The sequence below is a fragment of the Anguilla anguilla genome, chromosome 11 (assembly GCF_013347855.1).
Source record: "Anguilla anguilla isolate fAngAng1 chromosome 11, fAngAng1.pri, whole genome shotgun sequence".
In the NCBI taxonomy this organism is placed as follows: Eukaryota; Metazoa; Chordata; class Actinopteri; order Anguilliformes; family Anguillidae; genus Anguilla; species Anguilla anguilla.
In genome coordinates, this window is record NC_049211.1 from 27,080,499 (window position 1) to 27,105,775 (window position 25,277).

The window sequence follows — 25,277 nt, forward strand, 5'->3', positions numbered from 1 at the left end:
TGCACCTCACCTGGGGTGAGCTGCAGCAGTGATCTCTTGAGAGACACAACTAGAGATTCCACACTCAGGAGCATAGGCATAGGGGTCTTTTCCACTTTGGGGGAGACACACTGGCTTGCAAGTCTCACTAGCATACCAGCTCGTAGCAATTAACTCATGTGAAAATATTGGGGGTGAAATGTGTCCCTGTCTTCTCCCAAACCTATGCCCGTTCTCAGGAGAAATAAAATATCCTCTAATTTCTGATTGGGAACTTTGGAATACGATTTTACCAGTTTGAGGTCATAGACAACTATTGTTTGAGTTGTTGCATTCATTTTTAAATGAACTTACTAACAGGCTTTGAGTCTATTGAGCATAAAAAACCCAAATGTATATAAACCAAAGAAGACAATACTTTATTTTAAAAAACACATTAACCATACCTTTTCGTGAAAGAAAAATACAAAAAGAAACTTAATGGCTTAAGGGCATTCATTTACAAACAACATGCACATCACCACGTTTCCATGGCTTTGGTAGAGACAAAGCAGGCTGGGAGGGGACTGTGTGGAACTACAATCTAGTGCATTCTGGAACATGAAGTCTTGAGCAGGTGCAATGTTAGTCTATTTTTGCAGTTATTGAGTTTTCACATTTGCAATACAAAGGGAAAACAAAAGATATTTTCATTAAAAGTACAAAAAAAAGGGGGAGGAAATGAGGCTGACTTTAGGCGTACACGCTAGGTAGCACTCAGATATCTGGTTATTGCTCGTTATCTTGATTTGTCAGCTTCTAAGGAATGTAACATTTCCAATTGAATGATTATATCCTTACACAGTAGAATACAATTTTTTTCAGTGGGATATTACACTATATGAGGTTACAGGTAAGACACAATGAGAAATAAAAACAAATTCTTTTTAAGCAGCCAGATCATAAATATTGTCAACCATGCAATAAACCTGTATTAAGATACGCATTCACAATCCAGTCAAGTGAAACCATTGGGGAAAATTCTTCTTCATTCAGGGAAAGAGACTGACTCATTAGCCTTATAAGACATACAAATCAGCAAAAAGAAAATGCAAGGACTGCAGTTGCTTGTAAATACAGCAAAATGGGTGGAACCATGTGTTCAGCAATACAAATAATACTCATAATAAAAAAAGATCAATTCATTTTGCACAATAGGCTGATTCTCAGCCAGCAGAAAAGTCATCCCCTGCATTCCTAAGGGTGTTCTTTTCTGAACTGGTGCAAGCCAGGCATCCGAGCAGCAGTCTTTTTTTAAAAGGTGATCTTGAATCCCAAGCATCCACTAGCTGTTCCAGCATTTGCTTGTAAGTCAGATCCTCTGCACTGAGTCACACATACCAGAGGCGTGTAACACCTTGCGAGAGCCCCCCGCAACAAAAACATTTTATACAGGCCAACGAGGGAGTGCTTCATGCCGAATCCTACAGAAGGCCAAAGTAAACTGGACAGGTCTCTGGTATCAGCGCGCAGGTGATTCCACGTGCACTGATATGAAAAGAAATTTTTCTGCTTCCCTCGTCCCGCACCGCGTTGGACGGTCTGATCTGGGGCAGCGTCAGACCAGCATTGGGGTCCGTCATCCCTCCATCAGCTTGGGGAGGGGTGAGTGGGTGGGGGGGATTCAATAATGGTCCTCCTGGCTCAGGACTGCAGGGTAGTGGATGTGCAAGTGTGGAGAGGGAGGGGTTTATAAATTGTCCTCTCTTGACCCTCAGATGGTTTGTGGTAGGGGAAGCGTTAGCGTTGCTGGAGTGGGTGAGGGGGGGGGGGGGTAGCAGGGTGGGGATTCAGTAGGCATCCTCTCGGCCCTCGGCTGGTTTGGGGTAGGGGATGCGCTAGTGTGGCGGAGTGGGGGCGCAGCAGGGCCTCAGTAGTCCTCCTCTGGGGACTCTGGTTCGGGGGCGTAGGGGAAGTACTCCAGGCAGGCCTGGTAGAAGTGGCAGAGCCTGCGCTGGCAGTGCTGTCTGCTGCTCTCCTCTCGCAGGGCGTGGCCCTCGTCCGGGTACAGCTGCAGGGAGTAGTTGGCCTCCATCTTCACCAGGCGGCTGAGGAGCTCGGCACTGTGCTGGAAGTGCACCCGCGCTGTCACACACAGGCGGGAACGAGAAGGGGTGGGGACAACGAGAGGGGGCGGGGACAACGAGAGGGGGCGGGGTGAACGAGAAGGGGCGGGGACAACGAGAGGGGGCAGGAATAATGAGAGGGGGCAGGGAGAACGAGAGGGGGCGGGGTGAACGAGAGGGGGCAGGAATAATGAGAGGGGGCGGGGTGAACGAGAGGGGGCGGGGTAAACGAGAGGGGGTGGGGAGAATGAGAGGGGGCGAGGTGAACGAGAGGGGGCGGGGAGAACGAGAGGGGGCGGGGAGAACGAGAGGGGGCAGGAATAATGAGAGGGGGCGGGGAGAACGAGAGGGGGCGGGGTGAACGAGAGGGGGCGGGGTGAACGAGAGGGGGCGGGGTGAACGAGAGGGGGCGGCGAGAACGAGAGGGGGCAGGGAGATGGAGAGTGGGGGGGGGATGAGAGGGAGTGGGGAGAAGGAGAGGGGGTGGGGACAATGAGAGGGGGTGGAGAGAAGGAGAGAGGGCAGTGAGAAGGAGAGAGGGCGGCGAGAAGGAGAGGGGGCAGGGAGATGGAGAGTGGGGGGGGATGAGAGGGAGTGGGGAGAAGGAGAGGGGGTGGGGACAATGAGAGGGGGTGGAGAGAAGGAGAGAGGGCAGTGAGAAGGAGAGAGGGCGGCGAGAAGGAGAGGGGGTGGGGAAAAAGAGAGGGAGCAGGATCGAGAGAGGAAGAAAAGGAGGGAGGGAGAAAAAGGAATAACATTTCCATAACAAAGCAGAGGTATTCAGGACATCAATACAATATAAAAATGATGTTTTATTTAACAAAAAGGAAATGGAGAGCAAAAAATGATGGGGATCTATCCGCAGATCGTATTTTGAGATTTTAAGCTGTAAACCTTAATAAAAATCGACATCCTATATCACAGCAGTGTGCTGTATTACATTTATATAGTTTCGACATTTAGCTTATTAAAAACGTTAAACAGATTCTGAGCAATCAGCTTGTCTAATGCAAATTAATACTGCAGATTTTTATTATCTGAGGATAATGAAGCTTGGGACTCATCCGAATCCCCTTCAAGATTTCTGTTATTTTAATAATAGTGTACAGTATATGTTCTTCTGAAGAAATTTCTGAAAGGGAGTTCCCAACTGCATTTCAGGGAATCATGTGAAACTTCCTAACACGATACAGCAGCATTTTCAGTTTCCTATTTAAAATCATATTACAGAGTATTACAGTAAACAATAACACTCCTCTATTGTATGAGCACAAATGAGAAATTACAAATCTACAAATAAAAGGAGGACAGGACAAAGAAAGGAGGGAGGGTGTTATTGCTGAGAGAATTTCCTATTACTTTTTTAAAACATAGCTTAAAAAATACAACTCACTGTCAGCAGTGCCGTGCAGTAGCAGGAAGTTCTCATCTTTCAGTCTGTGGACTTCCTCTAGCACTGACGCAGCCTTATAAGGAGAAAAAATGGACACCCTTCAGAAACACAGATTCTCTACAACAGGGGGCCCTTGAAGGTACTGTAGGGGGTCCCTGGCCAGACTTGATAAGCAATGACTATATTTACAATTAAGAAAAAAATTTAAAATATATTTTTCAAATATAGCACTTATTTATAATGCGGTTCCCCTTTAATTCTGGGTGGGTCGGGGTCCCTGGTCAGAAAAACCCCTGGCTCTACATAAACCAGCACCATCAGAAGGAAGCTAGGAAAGGGAAATGAAAAGTCCGTAATAATGATGATTGCATCAGTGCCTTTAATCTAATCATGTAACGATAGTACAGTGCTGGTCATCTAATCCAGTGTTACTCAAGTTCGGCCAAGGGAACCCCTGAGTTATCAGAATTTTAACAAGCTGTTTATTACTCTTAAGTAAGCTTTTCGTGTCTGAGGGATTATTTACCCCATTAAGCCACATTATGTCAGACCTGTCTATGCATGCCATGAAGAATAAAAGTCCCACATTATGCTATATTGCAAGTGATTACATAAAGACCGGTAAAACATTTTTTAACTGATAAAATTAAAGACTGAAGTGAATCAACAGGCTCCTAATTGGTGAAATTGTGGATACATGGCCACTAAAACTCACCATTTAGTAGATAAAGAAGAATTCAGGGACAAAGCAAATGATACTGAGCCAAACCTGCATTTTGTTATCAGTTCAAGGGAAAAGCCATTAAAAGCTTAAACTCCTCCCCCCCCAAACCATTTGTCAACTTGTGTTGTGGCTACAAGACTGCTCAATGCAGTCATGACACGACCACTTTTCTACCTGTAATAGTAGAAATCAGTGTTTTGTACTCAGTGCATTACCAATGTCAAAAAACTTTAATTTCTGTCCCACTAACGGATGTCATATCGACCTCCATGACCAACGTTGACTAAACATCTAACCGACATCAAAACGTTCGGTGGGATTTGTTCAACAACCTTAATTGAGCAAGAGAAACAAAAACCAGGATACACCAGGTTCCCCCGGGACTGAACTTGAGAGCCACTGATCTAATCTGAGGATCTGAAAGCACTTCACTGTGAAATGGGGTAGGACACTTTTTTTCGATGCCTAGCACCCACCCCTTGGGAAAATGCGCGGCAGTCATTGCTCACCAGAACAATCACCACACACCAACTGAGTGAGGAGGGAAGTATTTATTAACACAATTAAACTGGGGGATAATTAGAGTTCAGAGAGACAGATGGGGAATTCACCTCGGATAGAATCTAATCCCCCCTGTTTGCAATAAGTGTCACAGGATCCTTAATGACTACACCGAGACACAACTTTGATTTAAAGTGATAGTTCACTTTACGGAATTTTTAAAATAATATTGCAGTTTTAGTGTAATAATGTTCATCTGGCCTAGGCAAATTTGTGTATGCGATGAAGGAGAGCTTATTTTTAGAGAAATTTCTGACAACCTGCCAGAAACAGGATGTCACTGCACAGGCAGCTTTGGAGTTACTTGAAGTGTTTTTTCTTGCTTTAGACTACAAACCACTGAATACCATACAACAGGCATGTCATATGAATATCTGAATATCAAAAATATACTTTACACCATGGTCTGGGCCAATCTAAAACACTTTAAAACCAAAAATATCAAAAAAGAAAGTGAACATCCCTTCAATATCTCATCTGAAGGACAGTATCTCCTAAAGCACAGTGTCCCCATCACTACAGAACCCTGGTTTTCTGATTAGTCCTGAGGTAATACTTCCCCTACACTGGCTACACTAAAAGCTGTGGTGTCAGCATGAGCTCTGCAACAGAGGTCACCACTAGGGGAGCTGTGCTCAATGTCAATACTGAAGGGTGAGGAAAGTATTTATCATATCAACTCGTGTTTCTAATCAGCTGATCAAACTGGGCCAGATCACATATCCTAGCACAGAGGTTCATTATCCTGGCACACAAAAAACACAGGTGTTCTCTATAAGAGAAAAAATTATCCATCATTGAAAAATATTATGCAGTCAGCTCACTGCACCCAGTTTCTTTGGTTTGAATCGGTAAATAAGTTTAAGGTGAAAACAAAAATCAGCTAAATCTGTGGCTCTCCAGGAGGAAGGTTGGCCAGCCCTGTCCTAGCCGCTGAAGGTCAGGGAGAGTTGCTCTGAATGGGTGGAGACAGCCTTGTGCCAGTTTTGTAAACAAACAGTCAGTGCATGAGGGACCTCACCGTATAGAAACTCTCTTCTTTGGCAGGAAGACCCAGGAACCTCTCCGAAAAGGCAGCACCTACACACAGAGTTTACCTCATATTTAAACACCTCTAACACACAGCACAGAGTTTACCCCACATTTACACACCTCTAACACACAGCACAGAGCTTACACCACGTTTACACACCTCTAACACACAGCACATAGCGTACCCCACATTTACACACCTCTAACACACAGTACAGAGATTACCTCATATTTAAACACCTCTAACACACAGCACAGAGCTTACCCCACATGTACACACCACCCACATGGAGGACCAGCCAAAGACTTACTATAGAGCCGGAAGTCTGTTATGGGAGCCATCACAGCTGCACACTTGAACAGCTGGTCTGTGGCAGACAGCATCTTTAGGGTTAAATAGCCTCCAAAGGCCTGTGGGAAATAAAACAACCAAAGTACAACAGCAGAACAAGAAAACATATTCATATATATTCCACATATTTGTATTTTTAACAAGGAAAAGCTACTTCAGTTACATCAGTATAGTAACAATTACAGGTTTGGCATATAACTGATAATTGTATAACCTATGCAGCTTTTCTAAAGCATTAAGGAAGTATGTTTAGATAACATTTTGTGATATAAATGTAATTCCTTAATGCTACCAGGCACCTGACATGGAAAACAGTATGTGTGTGTGTGTGTGTGTGTGTGTATGAGTATTTGTGTGTTTGTGTATGTCTGTATGTGTGTGTGGTGTGTGTGTATGCATATGTGTGTATAAGTCTGTGTGAGGCCAGGGACTCCAGAATATTTGGGATGCAGGGACACACCCACACACACCAAAATGATAATGTCACATGACACCTCTGAAAGCCAGAGGCCCCAAGCCCAAGGAGACCTGCATGCAGGCCAGCAAGGGGCCCGTTCTGTCCGGCAGGCCACAGAGCGCAGATCGCAGCGTGCTTTAAAGTCTCATTAAAGAAAAAGTACCTTCCCGTAAAGAGCGATCCGTCTGTGGTCTATGTAAGGCAACTGCATGAGCCACCTGCAGGGAACAGGATAACGAGGCAATTAGTTCACTCAACGGTCCTTCTGTGCCGTTCTGCCCCCTTCCCAATTCGAGGAGGGCCCTGCAGTAATGGGCCAAGTCTATGAACCTAACGGGGATTTCCAAACTGGAATTTAAACTTAAGAAATACAAATATATATACTTTCAAATGAGAGTATTTCATGGCAGTTGATCTTGAGGGTTCTACCTGACTGCTACCGTTAGCACACACAATTCAAAAGACTTAAGCATGTAAAACAAAACTATTATTTGCACAAGGACGTTGTCAAGGATTTGTGTGGCTTCAGCGTCATGTACTTTCTGTGCCATGCATCTTATAAAAGAGTCTGATAACAGCTATACAGCAGCGTAGTAACACAAGCACCAATGGTTAAAAGGTAAGGAGTAATGGCAGCTCAGTGGCAGTATATCTGGGTATGAAATTCTTAAGAAGGGCTGTTTTATGAGTGCAAAAATAGAATATGAGTTAGACCAGAGGTAATGTTGGACACCCCTGAGTTGTAAAAATATTTTTTTTGCTCATAAATAAATAAATGGGAATGAAAAGGATGAAAATATTTTAAAACTATATCAGCCCTGTAGGACCAAAAACTGAAAAATAGTTTCAAGAGAATCATTGAATGCATAATTTAAACTCCGGCAATAAAAAAAACAACATTGGCCCCCTAGTGGACAACTCACTCAACTACACCCAGCTGATCCTTGACCGCCAGGGAGCCCAGTTTTCGGGGGTCGAGGGCGGGTGACTTCTGACCCCGCGCGACCCCGTTCCTGCCGTCCACCCAGGCCAGCGCCACCCCGTGGGAGCTGCACAGCGCCTCCGGCCAGCCTAACGAGAACTCCTCTGTGACTGCCTGGCTGCCAGGGACTCCGTCTCTGAGGGAAAGGAGGGGTAGAAACAGGAAAGTGAGAGACAGAGAGATCGGGAGAAAGAAGGGGAGAGCGGAGGATGCAAGACAGTTGATGATTTGCTCAGAGGATGATTTTAAGAGACAGACGGCGAAATAGTATGCCTAAGATCTGTCATGGTCCTGTTTTCCTGTCTGTGTTTCCCTTGTTGGGCCGCCAGATGGCGGCACTTCTGTTTTGTGTCCTGCTCCCCCCCTGTTAATTGTATGATTGTTTCATTGTCTCGTTATCCCGTCATTGTTCCCACCTGTGTCTTATCCCCTCCTTTTGGTTTGATTGCTTTTTGAGTTCACCTGTGTCTTGTTACCCCTGTCTATTTAAGTTCTCTGTTCCCTTGACTCGGGTGCTGGTTCCTTGTGTTTGTTGCCCATGAATGTTCAGACCTTTTATACCTGCCTGTGTTTTTTTTTTTACCTGTTTGTGTTTGTTCCCGAGTTGTGTTTGTTTCCAATCTCTGTTGCAAACTGTATTTACCTGCCTGCGTTTGTTCTCACTTGTGTTTGTCCCCGAGTTGTGTTTGTTCTGACTTATGTTTTGTTTCGGATTGAATATACCTGCCTGTGTTTTGTTTGACCTGTCCTTGTGCTCTGTTTGACCTGCCCTTGTCCTCTACCTGCCTGTGTTCTGCCCTGCCCATGTTTGTGAGTTCCTCTTGTTTTCTGTTTTATTTAGATATTTTTTGAGTTGGTGTTTTTGCCCTTCGTGTCCTTTTATGTTCCCTGGTTGTTTGCCCTGTAAGTAAAGTCTTTGTTATTTTCCCCTTTTTGAGTTTCGTGTTTTTTTTTTCCACTCTGCGCCTGGGTCCCAGCACCCGTACCCTTACAGAAGGAACCAGCCAGTTTGGGACCCAGCAGAGGTTTTTTTTTTTTTTTTTTTTTTTTTTTTTTTTTTTTTTTTTTTTGTTTATCATGCCACCGGGGTGGTGGAGTGACCCGGAGGACTCGCCACCCAGCGACTGGGAGTCCCTCGCCCTTGAGCTTCCCAGCGCCCGGGGCGGACGGTCACGGAGGCGCCGTGGTCGGGCTGCCTCCCGTTTGGCCAGACCTCCAGCTGCCCAGCCAGCGGTTCCCGGCCCTGCATCATTTGAAGGGTCTCGACTGGCGATCTTCCCAGGGTCCGGCCCGCGGGGGTCCCGCCGGTCCCGTCCGGCTGCCCAGCCGGGTTCCCTACAGCTGTGGTCTGTGTTCCTGTCCCCTGCCCAGCCCAGACGGCAGGGCCCTCGCCCTGCTCCACCCCAAGTCCAGGAAGGGCCTTCACGGCCTGCTCTGCCCCAAGTCCCGGAGCGGCCTTCACGGCCTGCTCTGCCTCAAGTCCCGGAGCGGCCTTCACGGCCTGCTCTGCCTCAAGTCCCGGAGCGGCCTTCACGGCCTGCTCTGCCTCAAGTCCGGGAGCGGCCTTCACGGCCTGCTCTGCCTCAAGTCCCGGAGCGGCCTTCACGGCCTGCTCTGCCTCAAGTCCCGGAGCGGCCTTCACGGCCTGCTCTGCCTCAAGTCCCGGAGCGGCCTTCACGGCCTGCTCTGCCTCAAGTCCCGGAGCGGCCTTCACGGCCTGCTCTGCCTCAAGTCCCGGAGCGGCCTTCACGGCCTGCTCTGCCTCAAGTCCCGGAGCGGCCTTCACGGCCTGCTCTGCCTCAAGTCCCGGGGGGGTCCCCAGAGCCACCTGGAGCCCCGGAGAGGCTCCCAGATCCGCCTCGAGCCCCGGAGAGGCTCCCAGATCCGCCTCGAGTCCCGGAGAGGCTCCCAGATCCGCCTCGAGCCCCGGAGAGGCTCCCAGATCCGCCTCGAGCCCCGGAGAGGCTCCCAGAGCCGCCTCGAGCCCCGGAGAGGCCCCCAGAGCCACCTGGAGCCCCGGAGAGGCTCCCAGATCCGCCTCGAGCCCCGGAGAGGCCCCCAGAGCCGCCTCGATCCCCGGAGAGGCCCCCAGAGCCGCCTCGAGCCCCAGAGAGGCCCCCAGAGTCGCCTCGAGCCCCGGAGAGGCCCCCAGAGCCGCCTCGAGCCCCGGAGAGGCCCCCAGAGCCGCCTCGAGCCCCGGAGGCCCCGCCTGCTCTGACCCTTCCGCGAAGGCCGCCTGCTACACCCAAGTTTCGGGCTTTACTTGCGCCTCGAGCCCCGGGGGGGCCTCCGGAGCCGCCTCAAGCCCCAGGGGGGCCTCCGCAGCCGCCTCGAGTCCCGGGGGGGCCTCCGGAGCCGTCCAGAGCTCCGGAGAGGCCTCCAGAGCCGTCCAGAGCCCCGGAGAGGACAACGGTTCCATCTGTTGTCCCGCAGGGGCCGCTGCAGACTGCTCTGGCCGCCCCGCAGGCTAAGCCACCTGCCTTGCCCCCTAGCGTTCGTGCTCCCCCTAGTGTTCTCGTGCCCCCCAGTGTCCGTTATTCCCCTAGTGTTCTTGCTCTCCCTAGTGTCCACACCTTGCCCCCTAGCGTTCGTGCTCCCCCTGGCGTTCGTGCTCCCCCTGGCGTTCGTTCTCCCCCTAGCGTTCGTGCTCCCCCTAGTGTTCTCGCGCCCCCCAGTGTCCGTTCTTCTCCTAGTGTTCTTGCTCTCCCTAGTGTCCACACCTTGCCCCCTGGCGTTCGTGCTCCCCCTAGTGTTCTCGCGCCCCCCAGTGTCCGTTCTTTCCCTAGTGTTCTCGCTCCCCCTAGTGTCCACACCTTGCCCCCTGGCGTTCGTGCTTCCCCTGGCGTTCGTGCTTCCCCTGGTTTCGTCGCTCCCCCCAGTGGTCGTCCCTCCCCCGGTGTCCGTCCTTCCCCCAGTGGTCGTCCCTCCCCCGGTCTCGTCGCTCCCCCCAGTGGTCGTCCCGCCCCCGGTCTCGTCGCTCCCCCCAGTGGTCGTCCCTCCCCCGGTCTCGTCGCTCCCCCTGGTGTCCATTCTCCCTTTGGTGTCTGTCCTCCCAACCGTGTGTCCGTGTGTTCCCCGGCCCCCCTGTCTAATTGTCTGCCCGCCTGTTTGTCTGTTAGTCTACCCGTATGTGTGTCAGCCAGTTTGTTGGCCTGTTTGTCTGCCCCCCAGGCCGTCAGCCCATCGGCCAACGTGTTTGCCCGCCTGTCTGCCTGTCTGTCTGTGTGCCAGTCCACGTGTGTTTTGTCTTGTTTGCCTGTGTGTCAGTCCCTATGTCAGTTGTTGGGTTCCCCCCTCGCCTTCCCTGTCTGCCTGTCCCTTTGTGTGTCCATCGGTGTCGCCGTGTGCCTCCCCGCCTGCTTGTCCCTGTGTCTGTCTTTTTAGGTCTCCCTATTGTGCCAGTATCTGGCAGTCTGTTTCCCCCTCAGTCTTGTCCAACCCAGTCCAGTGTTGTCGTGCCCCGTCTCGTTGCTGTCCTGTGTCCACCTCGCCCCAGTCCAGTCCTGTATGTCTGCCTTGCCCCTGTCCTAGTTCCCCCTGGTTTCCTGAGTCCCCCTGTCGCCCGAGTGCGGGCCCTGATTTTCCCCCGAGTCGCCCGATGTGCGGGTCCTGAGTTTCCCCCGAGTCGCCCGATGTGCGGGCCCTGAGTTTCCCCTGAGTCGCCCGATGTGCGGGCCCTGAGTTTCCCCCGAGTCGCCCGATGTGCGGGCCCTGAGTTTCCCCCGTGTCACCCGAGTGCGGGCCCTGAGTTTCCCCCGTGTCGCCCGATGTGCGGGCCCTGAGTTTCCCCCGAGTCGCCCGATGTGCGGGCCCTGAGTTTCCCCTGTGTCGCCCGAGTGCGGGCCCTGAGTCTCCCCGTGTCGCCCGAGTCCTGTTCCCCCGTCCGAGTCCAGTCCCGAGTCCTGTTCCCCCCGTCCGAGTCCAGTCCCGAGTCCTGTTCCCCCCGTCCGAGTCCAGTCCCGAGTCCTGCGTCCCGTTCCGGTCCTGAGTCCCGTCCTGTTCCTGTCCAGTCCTGTTTCTGCCCTGAGTCCTGTTTCCAGCCCCGAGTTCCCGTCCAGCCCCGAGTTCCCCTCCAGCCCCGAGTCTTGTTCTTGTCTTGTTCCTGTCCTGCCCAGTCCAGCCCCGAGTCTTGTTGTCTTGTTCCTGTCCTGCCCAGTCCAGCCCCGAGTTTTGTTGTTGTCTTGTCCCTGTCCTGTCCAGTCTTGTTCCTGCCCCAGTCCTGTTCCTGCTCTGTGTCCAGTCCCTATTCCTGTCTGAGTCCTGTTCCTGTGTTCTGTCCCTGTTCTTGTCTTGTCCTGCCTCTAGCCCCCATCCCTCTTGACTCCCTCCCCGGGTCGGCCTCCTGGGACGTCAGGAGCCGTCCCTTGGGGGGGGGGGTACTGTCATGGTCCTGTTTTCCTGTCTGTGTTTCCCTTGTTGGGCCGTCAGATGGCGGCACTTCTGTTTTGTGTCCTGCTCCCCCCCTGTTAATTGTATGATTGTTTCATTGTCTCGTTATCCCGTCATTGTTCCCACCTGTGTCTTATCCCCTCCTTTTGGTTTGATTGCTTTTTGAGTTCACCTGTGTCTTGTTACCCCTGTCTATTTAAGTTCTCTGTTCCCTTGACTCGGGTGCTGGTTCCTTGTGTTTGTTGCCCATGAATGTTCAGACCTTTTATACCTGCCTGTGTTTTTTTTTTACCTGTTTGTGTTTGTTCCCGAGTTGTGTTTGTTTCCAATCTCTGTTGCAAACTGTATTTACCTGCCTGCGTTTGTTCTCACTTGTGTTTGTCCCCGAGTTGTGTTTGTTCTGACTTATGTTTTGTTTCGGATTGAATATACCTGCCTGTGTTTTGTTTGACCTGTCCTTGTGCTCTGTTTGACCTGCCCTTGTCCTCTACCTGCCTGTGTTCTGCCCTGCCCATGTTTGTGAGTTCCTCTTGTTTTCTGTTTTATTTAGATATTTTTTGAGTTGGTGTTTTTGCCCTTCGTGTCCTTTTATGTTCCCTGGTTGTTTGCCCTGTAAGTAAAGTCTTTGTTAATTTTCCCCTTTTTGAGTTTCGTGGTTTTTTTTTTCCACTCTGCGCCTGGGTCCCAGCACCCGTACCCTTACAAAGATCATTGTTGCGTGGAGGTAAAATGTCTCATTTTTATTTTATGGGATCAAACATATTGTGGGACTTTCGTGTTTTGAAAAGCTGAACTGTGGGGAGATTTTAAAAGCACAAGCTGAAATCTCACAAAGAAAATTCTGTCATTCAGCACCAACTGCTGCCGTTAAATCTGAGAGAGAAAGTCACAGATCTTATGACAGGAGTTGTGGTTCATGTGAGCGCTCTACCTCTGGAGAGGAAGGGCCCCCCCGCTGACACAGCTTGCTTTGAAATTTTACTCGTAAAAATTGGACGGCTTCCATCCTGCCACAAACACCCACAATGCCTCTCTAGATGGGGCTGGGCGGTGTATTCATGAAGTATTCATTTTTAACAAGCAGCTGGAATGAATTTTACATTAAACCAGCCTGGACAATGGCCAGGGTCCTAACAGAATTTCACTATTCAGAGGTGCAGAGCCCTGACGCTTGCGGTCCTCCAGGCAGTTCACTAAAAGGCGGGGACTGGCATTGGTGTGTGGCGTGTGGCGTGTGGGCAACGGCGGGGTGGCCTTACACTATGAGGAGGAGCGGGTGGAGGTTGCTCTCGTACCCCAGGGGCAGCGCCATCTTCAGGTGAAGATCTGAAATGCAGAAGCAGAGCTGGTGTTTCGCTCACACAGTCAGCCTGCTCCTCTATGCAGACCATAAGGAGGCTGGCGGCTCAGGGCTGCTCTCATTATCCCAGAACCCCAACAGGGCCCTGAGAGGGGCGCCTGAGCACTGCGTCCCAAATACACCAGAGTCCCTGTCCCCACATGCACTTATACACACACACACACACACATACACACACACACCGTTACATACACATGCACTTATACACACACACACACACACACACACGCTGTTATACACACATATATACACATGCACTTATACACACACACACACACACACACACCGTAATACACACATATATACACATGCACTTATACACACACACCATAATACACACATATATACACATGCACTTATACACACACACACACACTTATACACTCTTATATATATATAAACACACACACACAAGCTGTTATACACACATATATACACATGCACTTATACACACACACACACACACACACACACACACCGTTATATACACATGCACTTATACACACACACACACGCTGTTATACACACATATATACACATGCACTTATACACATACACACACACACACACACCGTAATACACACATATATACACATGCACTTATACACACACACACACACCGTAATACACACATATATACACATGCACTTATACACACACACACATACTTATACACTCTTATATATATACACACACAAACACACGCTGTTATACACACATATATACACATGCACTTATACACACACACACACACGCTGTTATACACACATATATACACATGCACTTATACACGCTTATACATACACACACACACACATACACACTTATACACTCTTACATACACACACACACACACACTTATGCACACATATACACAAACACACACACATACGCTGATACACACATATGCACACACACCTGGAAGATTGCTCCTTTGGGCCATGGTAGAAGAGCAAAGCAAAGCCCCCCGTTTAACACAGCGACATCAAATGGCTGCATTTTTTATGCGATGCTGCCATGGTGACGCTTCACTGTCTGCATCAAGATATAACCGAGTCGTGATTCACTCGCAGTGCATCCTCAGCATTTGCCAAATAAGTACCCAGACTAATAAAATGCTGCTCCAGGCCGTGCTGGCGGGTCTGTCCCAGTACTTAGTCATGCCAGAGTGGGTCGCCTCTGATGGAGATTTGTGTGAGCAAGTGCTCCACAGGAACCCAGTAAACCCATCAAGAGGGTTCAGTGACTGCCAAACAGAGCAGTGCGGGACAGCTAGGGCCGTCGCACGCACTTACCGAAGTCCACGTCCGAGAGGGTCTGAAACTGGATCTCTGGCAACCGCTTTCCCTCCAGGGCCTGAGACAGTGGCCAATTATCCTCCAGCACAGTGTATCCTGGGTGGTAAAAAAAACCCACTGTGATTGGACAGCAAGGCTTCACGAGCCCACCCACCCCTTCCAGTTTGTAGTACGTCGGCCCTGTGTTGTCATTTGCATTTGCATACATACATAGGGTATGTTTCAGGCCTCAAAGCAAGTATAGACCCTAAAGCAATGGTGTCCATCTCCAGTCCTGGAAGGTACTTGGTGGTTCCCTTTCAATAAGCAGCCAATTAAGGCCTTGAGTCTAGGCGTGTAGACTCTTCAGACAATGAATGACTTAAATTAATCACTTGTGCTAAAACACACCAAAAACTGGCAGACAATGTGGCCCTCCAGGACTGGAGTTTGACACCCCTACCCTAAAGCCTATAATACCTGGGGTGGACAATAAGGGCCGATCTGTTTCAAGATTGTGTTGCAACTTCTGCTCTTGATAATTCATACCTCGGTAATAATAATCAGTCATACCTCGATCTGACATCTGTATAAGCACCAGTGAGATCCACAGGCTGCAAGTGTATCTTAAAGAGTTTACTGTGCTCAAGTACCGAAGTGAACCAGTATAGTTTATAGTGCTGTCAGAAAACTAAATCTAAGGTAATTGGTTGGAACAAAAACCACCACGCAGACCAGCCCTCCAGGACCGGTGTTGTGAACCCCTGTTAAATACTAAAAATGTTACCCTTGAGGCGAACAGTACTGCTGAAATTGTTTACTACAGGGATGTCAAACTCCAGAACTGAAGTTTGTCCAGCAAAATTCTATGCTGAAGTAATAAGGATCAAAAATATTACATCTGAGTCAGGTGCTTCCAGGAGCACGGCATATGTGGGTTTGCAAATACTGTCCTCTAGTGGTCCTTATAGGAACCACGTCATATTAATGGGTCGCTGTGCTTGTTAGATCCGAAGACGGTGTAAAAAAAAAAAAAAAAAAAAACACCACTCACTGTACGGATCATTTGTCCTGTGAACAGTAACTTTGGGGATACCAGGGCCTGGAGTAACAAAAACAAACGGCACAGGAATGTTACTTCATAAATACAGAATCAATGAACTGATTACATAATTCTGTTTCAGTTAATAAGGCAAAAAGAGAAACAGGCACTGAGACCTCACCCAAGCAATGGAGGATGAACTGAGTTTGGTTGGGGCTGAACTGAGCCTTGAAAAAGCTGCACCCCTCAATAAGATTGCAGGTAAGGCACTGCCTCAGGAATACTCCCCCAACATCCACACTGTGTAAGAAACAGAGATGGAGAGAGAGAAAGTTGGAGTGGGTGATGTTAAACAAACAAAAAAAGAAAAAAAAACACAATTCTGCAGTTTCTCTTTCCTCTTGGTGGAATTCTGAGCTTCAATGAAAGCTGGTGTGTTACTGAAATGATGAGTTGCTGAAATGTTGAAATGAGCTGACTGAAACTGAGGTGGGGGATTAAAGATAATAAATTGGTAAAGCTAAAACTGTAAAAATAAATAAATAAATAAAAAGTATTTAATTTGAACTAAACCCTGCTTATGAAGTTTGGAGCTGCGGTCAGAACAATTATGCTGAGCAAAAGAGAATCTAGATTGAATCTGATGACTATGTGAAAAGACACAAGAAAGCAATATTTCAACATCAAATGAACAATCAGAAGAAGGTTTTAAAAAGAACATATAGCGCCTCGTGCCCCTCCCCAAACCCAAACTCCCTCTTCCCCTCCCCACACACATTGTGCCAAACTGCATTTCGGACTCATTTAGGGCTCTTCACAAAGGCACTCTGCTTCACAAACGACTCCCCAGGCAGCCCCACAGAGTGCAGCGTGGGAAGGCAATGTTGGAGAGAGCTCCCATAACTGGTTTCTGAGCCCATTGCCCTCTGGCAGTGCGGTGCTGTTTCAGTGGGAGCGGTCCGCTCCGATCACCGAGTCAGTCACCCAGTCCGTCAGTGACTGACAGGGGCCGCCGTTTCCTGCAGGCACAGCCGACCGGTGGAAAAGGACCACAGCCTCAGAGGTGGAAGGGAACGATAAGGGAAGGTAAAGGGACGCATCACCAGAGTATTTCTGCTGAGGGAGGGGGGAACATGATACTCCAGCTATACACGTTGCATTAAAAAATGTTTTACATAGAGTCCAGATTGCATTCATTAACTATGGATTACTAATGAATGTGAGGTGTTTGTTTTTGTTGTTTTTATTGCTGTTGTTGAGAAATAAAATGATTAATATGTAGTACAAAAAGGAGCAACAACAGAAAAAAGAATGAGATGGATGGTTCTTTCATGAACTGGAACACTTCCTATTTCTGCAAAACTATCGAAGCGGGCAAACAATGGTTATCAAAACGAGGGTCATTTTTTCTCTCTGCATCTCACCAGCCAGCACTGCTCCTTAATGCAGCTGATGAGTTAAAATTCATTATTCCATCCATATTGGTCCTTTTCCAAGGACGAGGAGTTTACTTAAATTAAATTAAATTTAAATTTTGCTTTCCGGGAGATACAGTAAAAAAGAGCAAATTTGGCGTTGCTTCCTGGATGACTGCCCCTGCGTATACAGTGCAGCCGGCTCCCTGGCAGTCCGATACGAGGCTGAATGAAGCCCAGTAAGGAGGGCCTCCAGCCTTAATGAGGACCGTACATCAGCGGGCTTTTCACACGCCGATGAGTCACGCTGTCGTAGCCGTCCGCGCTAAATGAGCGAAGTGGCCGTTTGGGAGGAGGAGCTCCTCCGTGCGGCAGCGGCGGTCGCCTCACTGGTACCGCCGAGGCGCTGCTGGGACGTGTGAAGTGTGTTCTCCGTGACTTCGGGTTTCATTAATGGAACGGCCCCCTCCTCAGCCCGTTCCGTTAAATCTGCGCTGCCACCAACGCCATTTTCCATTTTCCCTGCTAATTACACGACAGAGGTGTGGAGAAATTCTGCATCTTGTGTGTGTGTGTGTGACAGAGAGAGTGAGCATAGGTGTGTGTGTGAGAGAGAGAGAGAGAGAGAGAGAGAGTATTTGTGCACGGTTGTGAGTGTGTATGTGCGTGCATACGTGTGAATGAGCAAGCATGGGTGTGTGGGTGTACATTTGTGTATGCATGCATGCATGCATGTGTGAATTTATGAGTACACGTGTGGGTGTGTGTGTATATGTGTGCATGCACATGTATGTGGGTGGTGTGTGTTTAAATTTCCATGTTAATCCTAAGTACATAAACAGTCACGTGAGGAAGGCAATAACATTATAGTAACAGCCCCCACTGCTCAACGAGCCAGTAGACTACGTAAATAGAAGCGCTGGAAGGAATTTCTCTTTCCTGGATTTGGAGCCATGTGATTATTTTTTCTGGGATATAACTGTCACTCCTGTTTGTGCCAGCAGAAAAAAATATGCGTGTTGGAAACATCAAGTGTGGCACCTACTAACCACCCACACTATTAATATTCATGAATACAGCCATAAGGATGCATTTATGCATCTCAAAACTGTGCTTCTAAGCATGGCGACACTTAAGGCCGTTGTGCAGATGGTTTCTATGCCTATATCTTGTGCATTGAGCAATAAAAACTCATAGATGCGTTTGTTTCCAATCCCAACACAATATTCTCTCACGAAAGAAATCACTGCACTGGGACTTTAGTGTCTCAGAGCTCCAAAACAAATAAACTGCTGAAAAAATAAACGGACCTTTTTCACAGGGGGCAAGGAATGGGTACATTATTGTCACTTGCAATAAAAATGTCGATGTTGTTGCAGACAACATCTTCTCACAGGCAGTCCGCTGGTCTAAGTGTTGATTTCCTTTCGGTGCATCAATTATTGAAACTGTTTGAATGAAAAGCAGGCCCGCTTCACAAACTACCTGAATTTTAACGATAAGAGCACTGCTCCTTTAAAAAAGTCCCCACAAGTACTTTATGAGATGTGAAATACAGTGCCAGAGTATAGAGACAAATCATTTTAGAGTATTGAAAAAGCATTAAATAATGCAGGAAGGAGGGAACTGATAAAATAGTTAATAACCTGATAAAGGCCTCAGGCGTCCTGAAGCAGCAGTCTTACCTGTATAAATGTCTGCTCTGCCTGGATTCTTCAGTGCTCAGGAAGTATCTGTAAGCAGCAAACAGGGCGGAGGAACGTCCTCACACTCATTCCACACAAAAATGGATATTTATGCATTATGACACACAAGACCAGGGCCTCTGAACAGGCCGTGTAGGTAAGCCAGTCACCGAAAATGAGAAAGGATCAGCCCGTAAGCTCCAGGGCGTATAACCCACAGGCTCTGACTGAGACAGAGGTTCAATTCAATCGCTGCAGGGTTTCTGAACTTTTGAGCGCTTTACTCTCGAGAAAGCTGCTGAATTGAATCTGACAGGAACTTTTTTTTCCTTTTTGGGGATATGAGATAGCCCTCCAAATTTGAAGGGGAAGGCGGGGGTGTTGACATGGCAACAGTGTTCGGTCCCTCTGCGTTGGCCTACTCTAAGGTCACTGCCACTAAAACGGGGCTAATTAACACCTGGTTTTTATGGTCAAAACTTGTGAAAAGAAACTCCGCAAGGTCTCATGGTGTCTTATAAATGCAGCCACTGCTCTACACATTTGGCAGCAACATTGTTATCATCATTTCCCATCTTGTACCTCTAGATGTATGCAGATACCCTTTTAATTAAATTGTTGTTATACTGGTAATTAGGTGCCCCTGTATTCTCAGCGGTTTAAATATAGTTTTAATTACGATCAGCTGGCTCCAGTAATAACAACGCGCTGCCATATTCTGAGCATTTCGCCTCCTCACATTCAGCTCTACATGGCACAGTTTAGTGGGTAATCTGTGCTGCGGTGCTCTGCTGCTATTAGCCGCGCGTGCTAATCTGTGCTGCGATAGCTCTGCTGCTATTAGCCGCGCGTGCTAATCTGTGCTGCGATAGCTCTGCTGCTATTAGCCGCGCGTGCTAATCTGTGCTGCGATAGCTCTGCTGCTATTAGCCGCGCGTGCTAATCTGTGCTGCGACAGCTCTGCTGCTATTAGCCGCGCGTGCTAATCTGTGCTGCGATAGCTCTGCTGCTATTAGCCGCGCGTGCTAATCTGCGTCGCGGCACTCAGCCAGGCGTCACACCCTCCCGTACATTTTCCCCTGCTCCTCGTCCAAGGCGCACAGTGACGTGACGTCCCAGTTTCCCGACGTCAGGAAGCGAGGGGGGACAGAGGGGACGGCGGGCTGCTCAAATGTCAGGGAAGAAAGAAAGAAAAACAAAGGGAAGAATTAAGGAGGGATGAATAAGAAGCAGACTCAGGTTATATCATCAGTGGTGCTGTTAGCATACTTTAATATCAGTCCTTGGTTACCCTCCCAGGCCAATAAGTACCATGAAATGTACCAAGCAGGCCCTCTGAGGGAGGTCGTAATGCAATTACTGAAGGATAAAAGAATAAATCGCATCATCCGTGCTCACTATTTGACTGAAAACAGAACTGACAGAGAGATTGGTACAGCTGCAGCATGATGTTAGCAGCGCTGGAATTTGTGCAGTCATTGTCATTGTGCAGAGATAGCTTTCACTACCAGCCCATAAATCATATGGGCACAGAATGGCACGCACGCACGCACGCACGCACGCACGCACGCATGCACACACAAAGGGTATTATTGTCTCCTGGCTGACCTGAACCGGAAGGGCCGCAATGTGTCGGAATTCGCCGCGAGCGCCCTGCTTGGCAGGGAGAGTCAGGTAGAACACGGAACCATCTCCAGAAAACAACGGCACCTCCTGTTGGAAGGGAAATGCAATGACGCTCAGCACCAGCGTAATCTACTGAGTTGCCAGCAATCAATACTTTCACTTTGTTGGGATGAACCTGGATCTAAATCACTTGAAAGCAGGACAAGACAGCTTACGGATGAAAGGAGATGTGAAAAAATACGATTCGGAAAACCACAAACTGCAAACTGCAATTAAAAAACAACAAAGTATAGAATCACAGGGTCCAAATTGCACAATGCAGCAAATTATCCCAGCACAAACTCTAAAAAAATGTATTCCGTCTTCAAGGCTTTCTGTCTTCTGTAAGAACTATTGATTAATGATCTGTCACTAAATTCAGCAAAGTTTACAGTATTTGTGTCAAAATATTTGTATCTCGCAGTGGCTCTGTGACAACAGTTGTCACAAATGCATTGCTGGAATTTTACACAAATACAATTTTTGGGTAGTTTATGAGCTCCTATGATATGATAGCCAGAAGTGGGCGAATAATAATTACCTGCCGCTGATCCTGCCAGACATCCACAGCCATTTTGTGTTTCTGGGATTGAAGAAAAAGGCAGTGAAATCATCCACGACTGTCATGAAAAAACACTCTTGGGAACTACCCCATTTGACACCCACATACATGCACACACATACGCATGTATTCCAATCCAGTCTCCCTGAGGTCTGTATTCCCCACAGACTCATTAACGGTTAAATCAAACATAGGGCAGATATTGGAGTGGGCCACTGTGGATTGGCACATGACCTTTGACCTCTCACCTCTGAGCACGCCCCGGTCGTGGCCTCACACACAGAGAGCACTGATTGGTTCTGAGGCCTGTTCAGCCAGCGCACGGCGAGGCGGGTGCTGCTGATCCACTTCACCATGGAGATGTAGTAGTTCCTGTGCAGAATGCTGGCTTATGAGGAGGTTTATATACTGTAAATAACATAAAGTAATGGCCCTAATGTTGTTTATATGCGGATTCTACTCCATAATTTGGTGTATTACATACACTGCACCTCAAGCATAGAGGCTTCTAGAATGAACAAAAAAAATTTCAGTCACACAGTCTTAAATGTCACCCAGCTCTTAGAAACATTTTCAAACATGCAGAGGTTCATCCGTCTCCAGGGAAATTTACTGGATGCTGGCGCAGCACTTGAGTGAAAAGATATGAAAAGATGGAAATAAAATATGTGGTTTAGCTTGATGTTAGATTTTGGGAAGCTCTACCTAAAGGGTACAGAAAATGTAATAGATTTTTTTACTTGGGGGTGGGGGCGGTTACCTGGTCCTGAATGAGTCTGGGGGAATCATCTCCAAGGTGTGGGCGGGGCCGTAGAGATTGACGACGAAGAGACCCACTGCAGGGATATTGGCACCAGCCTATAGGAGCAATCGTGCGTCAGGCTGAGAACCTTCCTTCCATTTTACACCAAAGCTAACCTCAACTCTTCACCCATTTTGTAAAAACACACAGCCTGAAGACCCTGTTAATGCATTACACCGGCAAACACTCTTAGCGAACTTGCTTTTAAAGGAGTGCAGGTTGCTCCAGATTTCATTACAACATGCTCTGTTCAAAGCATGACATCCAGCAATGCCAGCCTTGGAGGCTCTTTCCAGCTAGAATATAACCTAAATTTGAAGAATAAAAAACTAATGCTATATATGAGAAGAAGTTTCTCTGAGTTTAATATTGGCCCTAAATGACCCATAATCAAAGCCATGCCAAGCAGAACAAGCAATGATCAAAAACAGTCCTGCATTTAACTTAACTCTTCTGCCTTAAGCTGACAGTTCAAAGCAGATTAGAAAACGTTCTAGCCTGTTTCTCTCAGACCACGGCTCACCTTGGGATAAGGGTAGAACATATTGGAAGGGTAACCCCCACCCAGGAAGTGAGGTATCTCCATAAAGGGCGTGGCTGAATTGTTGATGGTGAGGTAAGCCAATCGAGCTCCATCCCTGGACCACCAGTGGGCGGGGTACGTCAGCAGCACCTCCTCTGTCATTTTCAGCCAGTTGGGATTCAACAAGGAACAGAGAGCACAACAATGACGTTTTCCCAATATTCTACAAACGTTCTTTTTACATTTTGCCTACCAGCTATTCTCAGAAAAAAATTTTAAAACAAGAAATGCAAGTAGACATGAACCGTTTAGATTTTTTCCCTTCTTATTAAGCCAATTACATCAAATACCTCATAAACGCCACTGTATTGATCAGAACAAACAGGCGCCCTTAATTAGCCACACTGAGGGAAACTAGAATGAGATGTAAATCGACTGAAATTTGACAGATGCCCAGAACCTTTCTTACCCCCATAGATCCAGTCAGTCACTCCGTTGACAACCAGACCCTGCCTGCCCGAGGATGTGAGTTGAAGGGGGCCACTGGACACCTCAGACTGGTAGTATATGTTGTTATCATAGACAAAAGCCTAAAAAGAGGAGAGTATTGTTCAGTTAGACAGGAGAGTATTGCCCAGTTAAAGAGGAGAGTATGGTCCCTTTAGAAGGGAGTGCAGTCTTACCAGCTGGTTCCCTTGGGGTCCCCATGCAGCATACTGCACAACAGCAGCCTCCATCTCAGGGGGCTTGAGAGCAGATAAATCCCTGGAACATAAACACACACACACACACACACACACATGCATATACACACATACAAGCATACACACATACGCGCACACATGCACACAGACACACAAACACATACACTCAGTGAAACAGAATAAATTTTAAAGGCGACATGAAGGGATACTAATGTAGGTATAACTAAGATTTTGAGGCAGGGCTTCACAGTCCATCCATACCTGTAAAGTACCTTGAGACCATTTCCCCCAAAAAACAGGATGCAAATGCAAACTGAACAGAAAACGTGGGCATACCATGCACAGAGAAAAATCTTTGGGACAGATCTTTAAAAACAAGCAAACAGAATATCCCGTCCCAAGACATTCTCAGGAGGCTGGGTTACTGATCGCAGTCACTTGTGGGGACTGGCCAGTCCCACACAGCAGGCAGTGGGGTGGAATCTCAGGCAGTTGCAGCCCCCCGCTTACATTCTCCGGAGCAAGGCCTTCCATCAACAAACAGATGACGCAAATCCTAATGGATGAACGCAAGCAACAGGGGCTCCTGACTGTGGATTGAGTTTTGAGTAAAACACACAAAACATTGCCGGCACGGCCCTACATTAAACGCAAAACTACAAACCTGAGACTGCAGCTAAGAGGGCAGATGACGCAGGCCTTTTCTCTGGGACGTGGGGACCCACAGTAACACTATGCGTGGGAATCAGATGGAGGGGATGCCGACGGGAATGGATGGGGCATGTCAGACTCTGGGAGCCAGGTTTCTGTGGCTGCGAACATGCTTAGGAAAGGGCCAGAGAACAGCCTGGCTCTACATACCCAGTGCCCACACTGTAGACCACATAGGAGGCTGTGTAGGACTGAGAGAACACCTGCAGGAGCAGAACACAGTGGGGACTCAATTCTGCCTCGGTCACACACACACACCCGATCTGACTCGTACAATCACACACGCGCGCACACACACACACACGCACACACACACACACACACACATGCACGCACGCACACAGACACACACACTTATACATGGCCACACACACACACTATGGCCTCTTTTCAATCTGAAAGAAGAAAACACCAAATGTTTTTTTTAGTGCTTCATTTCAGTGAGACTTGCTTCTCTCCCACAGCATTGTGAGTTTAGTACTTGCTTCATTTTAAAAGGTAACTACATCAAATAATCAAAGGTTTATTATACCGTTTCTTCCCTTAAAGTTTAATAGGGATGCCAGTATCCTGCTTCACAGAATGGAGAAATCTGTTTCCTTCTGATGAAACTGAGGTCAGCAAAGGACACTTCACCACTTCAATGAATAGCTGATGAACGGATGCATGCCTTCAAACAGTATCTCCTTAGCCTTCAAAGAACAGATGGTTATCTGCTATGAACCATTAAACCTTTAACTTTTCAGTGAAATATCGATATTCCTTAAATGCACATAAACTGGCTGCATGCCTCGATTTTCAGTCAGCGTGCAACTAGCAATCCGCTAAAACCGCTATACATTTAAGTTTCATCTAGTTAAGACACACACCAACTTAGTTTACAAAGCGCGTGCTATATGCACTGCCAAGCAATGCACCCAGTTTCTATATTTCTATACTTCAACATTTAAGTGATCAAGAGAAGCATTAAAGAATCAGTGATGCGACATAAAAAAGCCATTTGCATTTGAGAGGAGAAGTGGTGGAGAGATTAGTTCTGGGTTTTGAATGGGATTTGATAGCGGGATCTAACAAGTAACAAACAAAAACAAATGAAAATTTCCAGTGAATAAATAAACTATAGCAATTAAAGGAAAGGCATAACAAAATTACAATTCAGATTTTCAGGGGCTACCGTTCAGACATTGGGAATCTTTCAAATATACCGTTACAATGGTGATTCAAATTCATGGACAAAGAACGTTGGCGTTAGATTGAATAATCTACAGCTGTACTTCTGTCAGTTGTAATCAAACATCATACTGTTGAGTATATAGAGGAACATTACCCAACCTGAGCATAATCAAGCAGCCTAACGCAGCTACATGCAGAAACCAAGGCCCGTGGAAACCCCCAACGTTCATCTCTCTCACCAGCACCAGGCTATTATCTGTCCTCACAGGCTTCAGTTTTGATTTATCCATCATATCATTCACGACAAAGTCATCAAACTGCCTGGGAAATAATTAGTAAGCGCATCGCGATCAATTCCGCAGCTCGTCTGAGAGTCCAGGAGCG

General features: G+C 47.7%; 1 protein-coding gene across 4 annotated transcripts in view; it reads right to left on the reverse strand.

Moving 5' to 3' along the window:
• Positions 1-373: 373 nt before the first annotated feature.
• LOC118207214 (inactive dipeptidyl peptidase 10) overlaps positions 374-25,277 on the reverse strand; it is a 48,552-nt gene continuing 23,648 nt past the window's right edge. For 3 of the 4 annotated variants that reach the window (XM_035380566.1, XM_035380567.1, XM_035380568.1), the window contains exons 6-25: positions 23,871-23,923; positions 22,989-23,070; positions 22,775-22,895; positions 22,306-22,460; positions 21,741-21,838; positions 21,229-21,352; positions 20,960-21,001; positions 20,362-20,466; positions 19,825-19,916; positions 18,754-18,801; positions 15,835-15,953; positions 15,666-15,713; positions 14,630-14,728; positions 13,234-13,300; positions 7,527-7,721; positions 6,767-6,821; positions 6,106-6,205; positions 5,784-5,842; positions 3,478-3,550; positions 374-2,103 (exon numbers count right to left, since the gene is read on the reverse strand). In XM_035380566.1, coding sequence (XP_035236457.1) covers positions 1,889-2,103; positions 3,478-3,550; positions 5,784-5,842; positions 6,106-6,205; positions 6,767-6,821; positions 7,527-7,721; positions 13,234-13,300; positions 14,630-14,728; positions 15,666-15,713; positions 15,835-15,953; positions 18,754-18,801; positions 19,825-19,916; positions 20,362-20,466; positions 20,960-21,001; positions 21,229-21,352; positions 21,741-21,838; positions 22,306-22,460; positions 22,775-22,895; positions 22,989-23,070; positions 23,871-23,923 — 1,950 coding nt within the window. In that variant the 3' untranslated portion in view covers positions 374-1,888. The remainder of the gene's footprint in view (positions 2,104-3,477; positions 3,551-5,783; positions 5,843-6,105; positions 6,206-6,766; positions 6,822-7,526; positions 7,722-13,233; positions 13,301-14,629; positions 14,729-15,665; positions 15,714-15,834; positions 15,954-18,753; positions 18,802-19,824; positions 19,917-20,361; positions 20,467-20,959; positions 21,002-21,228; positions 21,353-21,740; positions 21,839-22,305; positions 22,461-22,774; positions 22,896-22,988; positions 23,071-23,870; positions 23,924-25,277) is intronic. The other variant, XM_035380569.1, reaches the window with a different exon arrangement.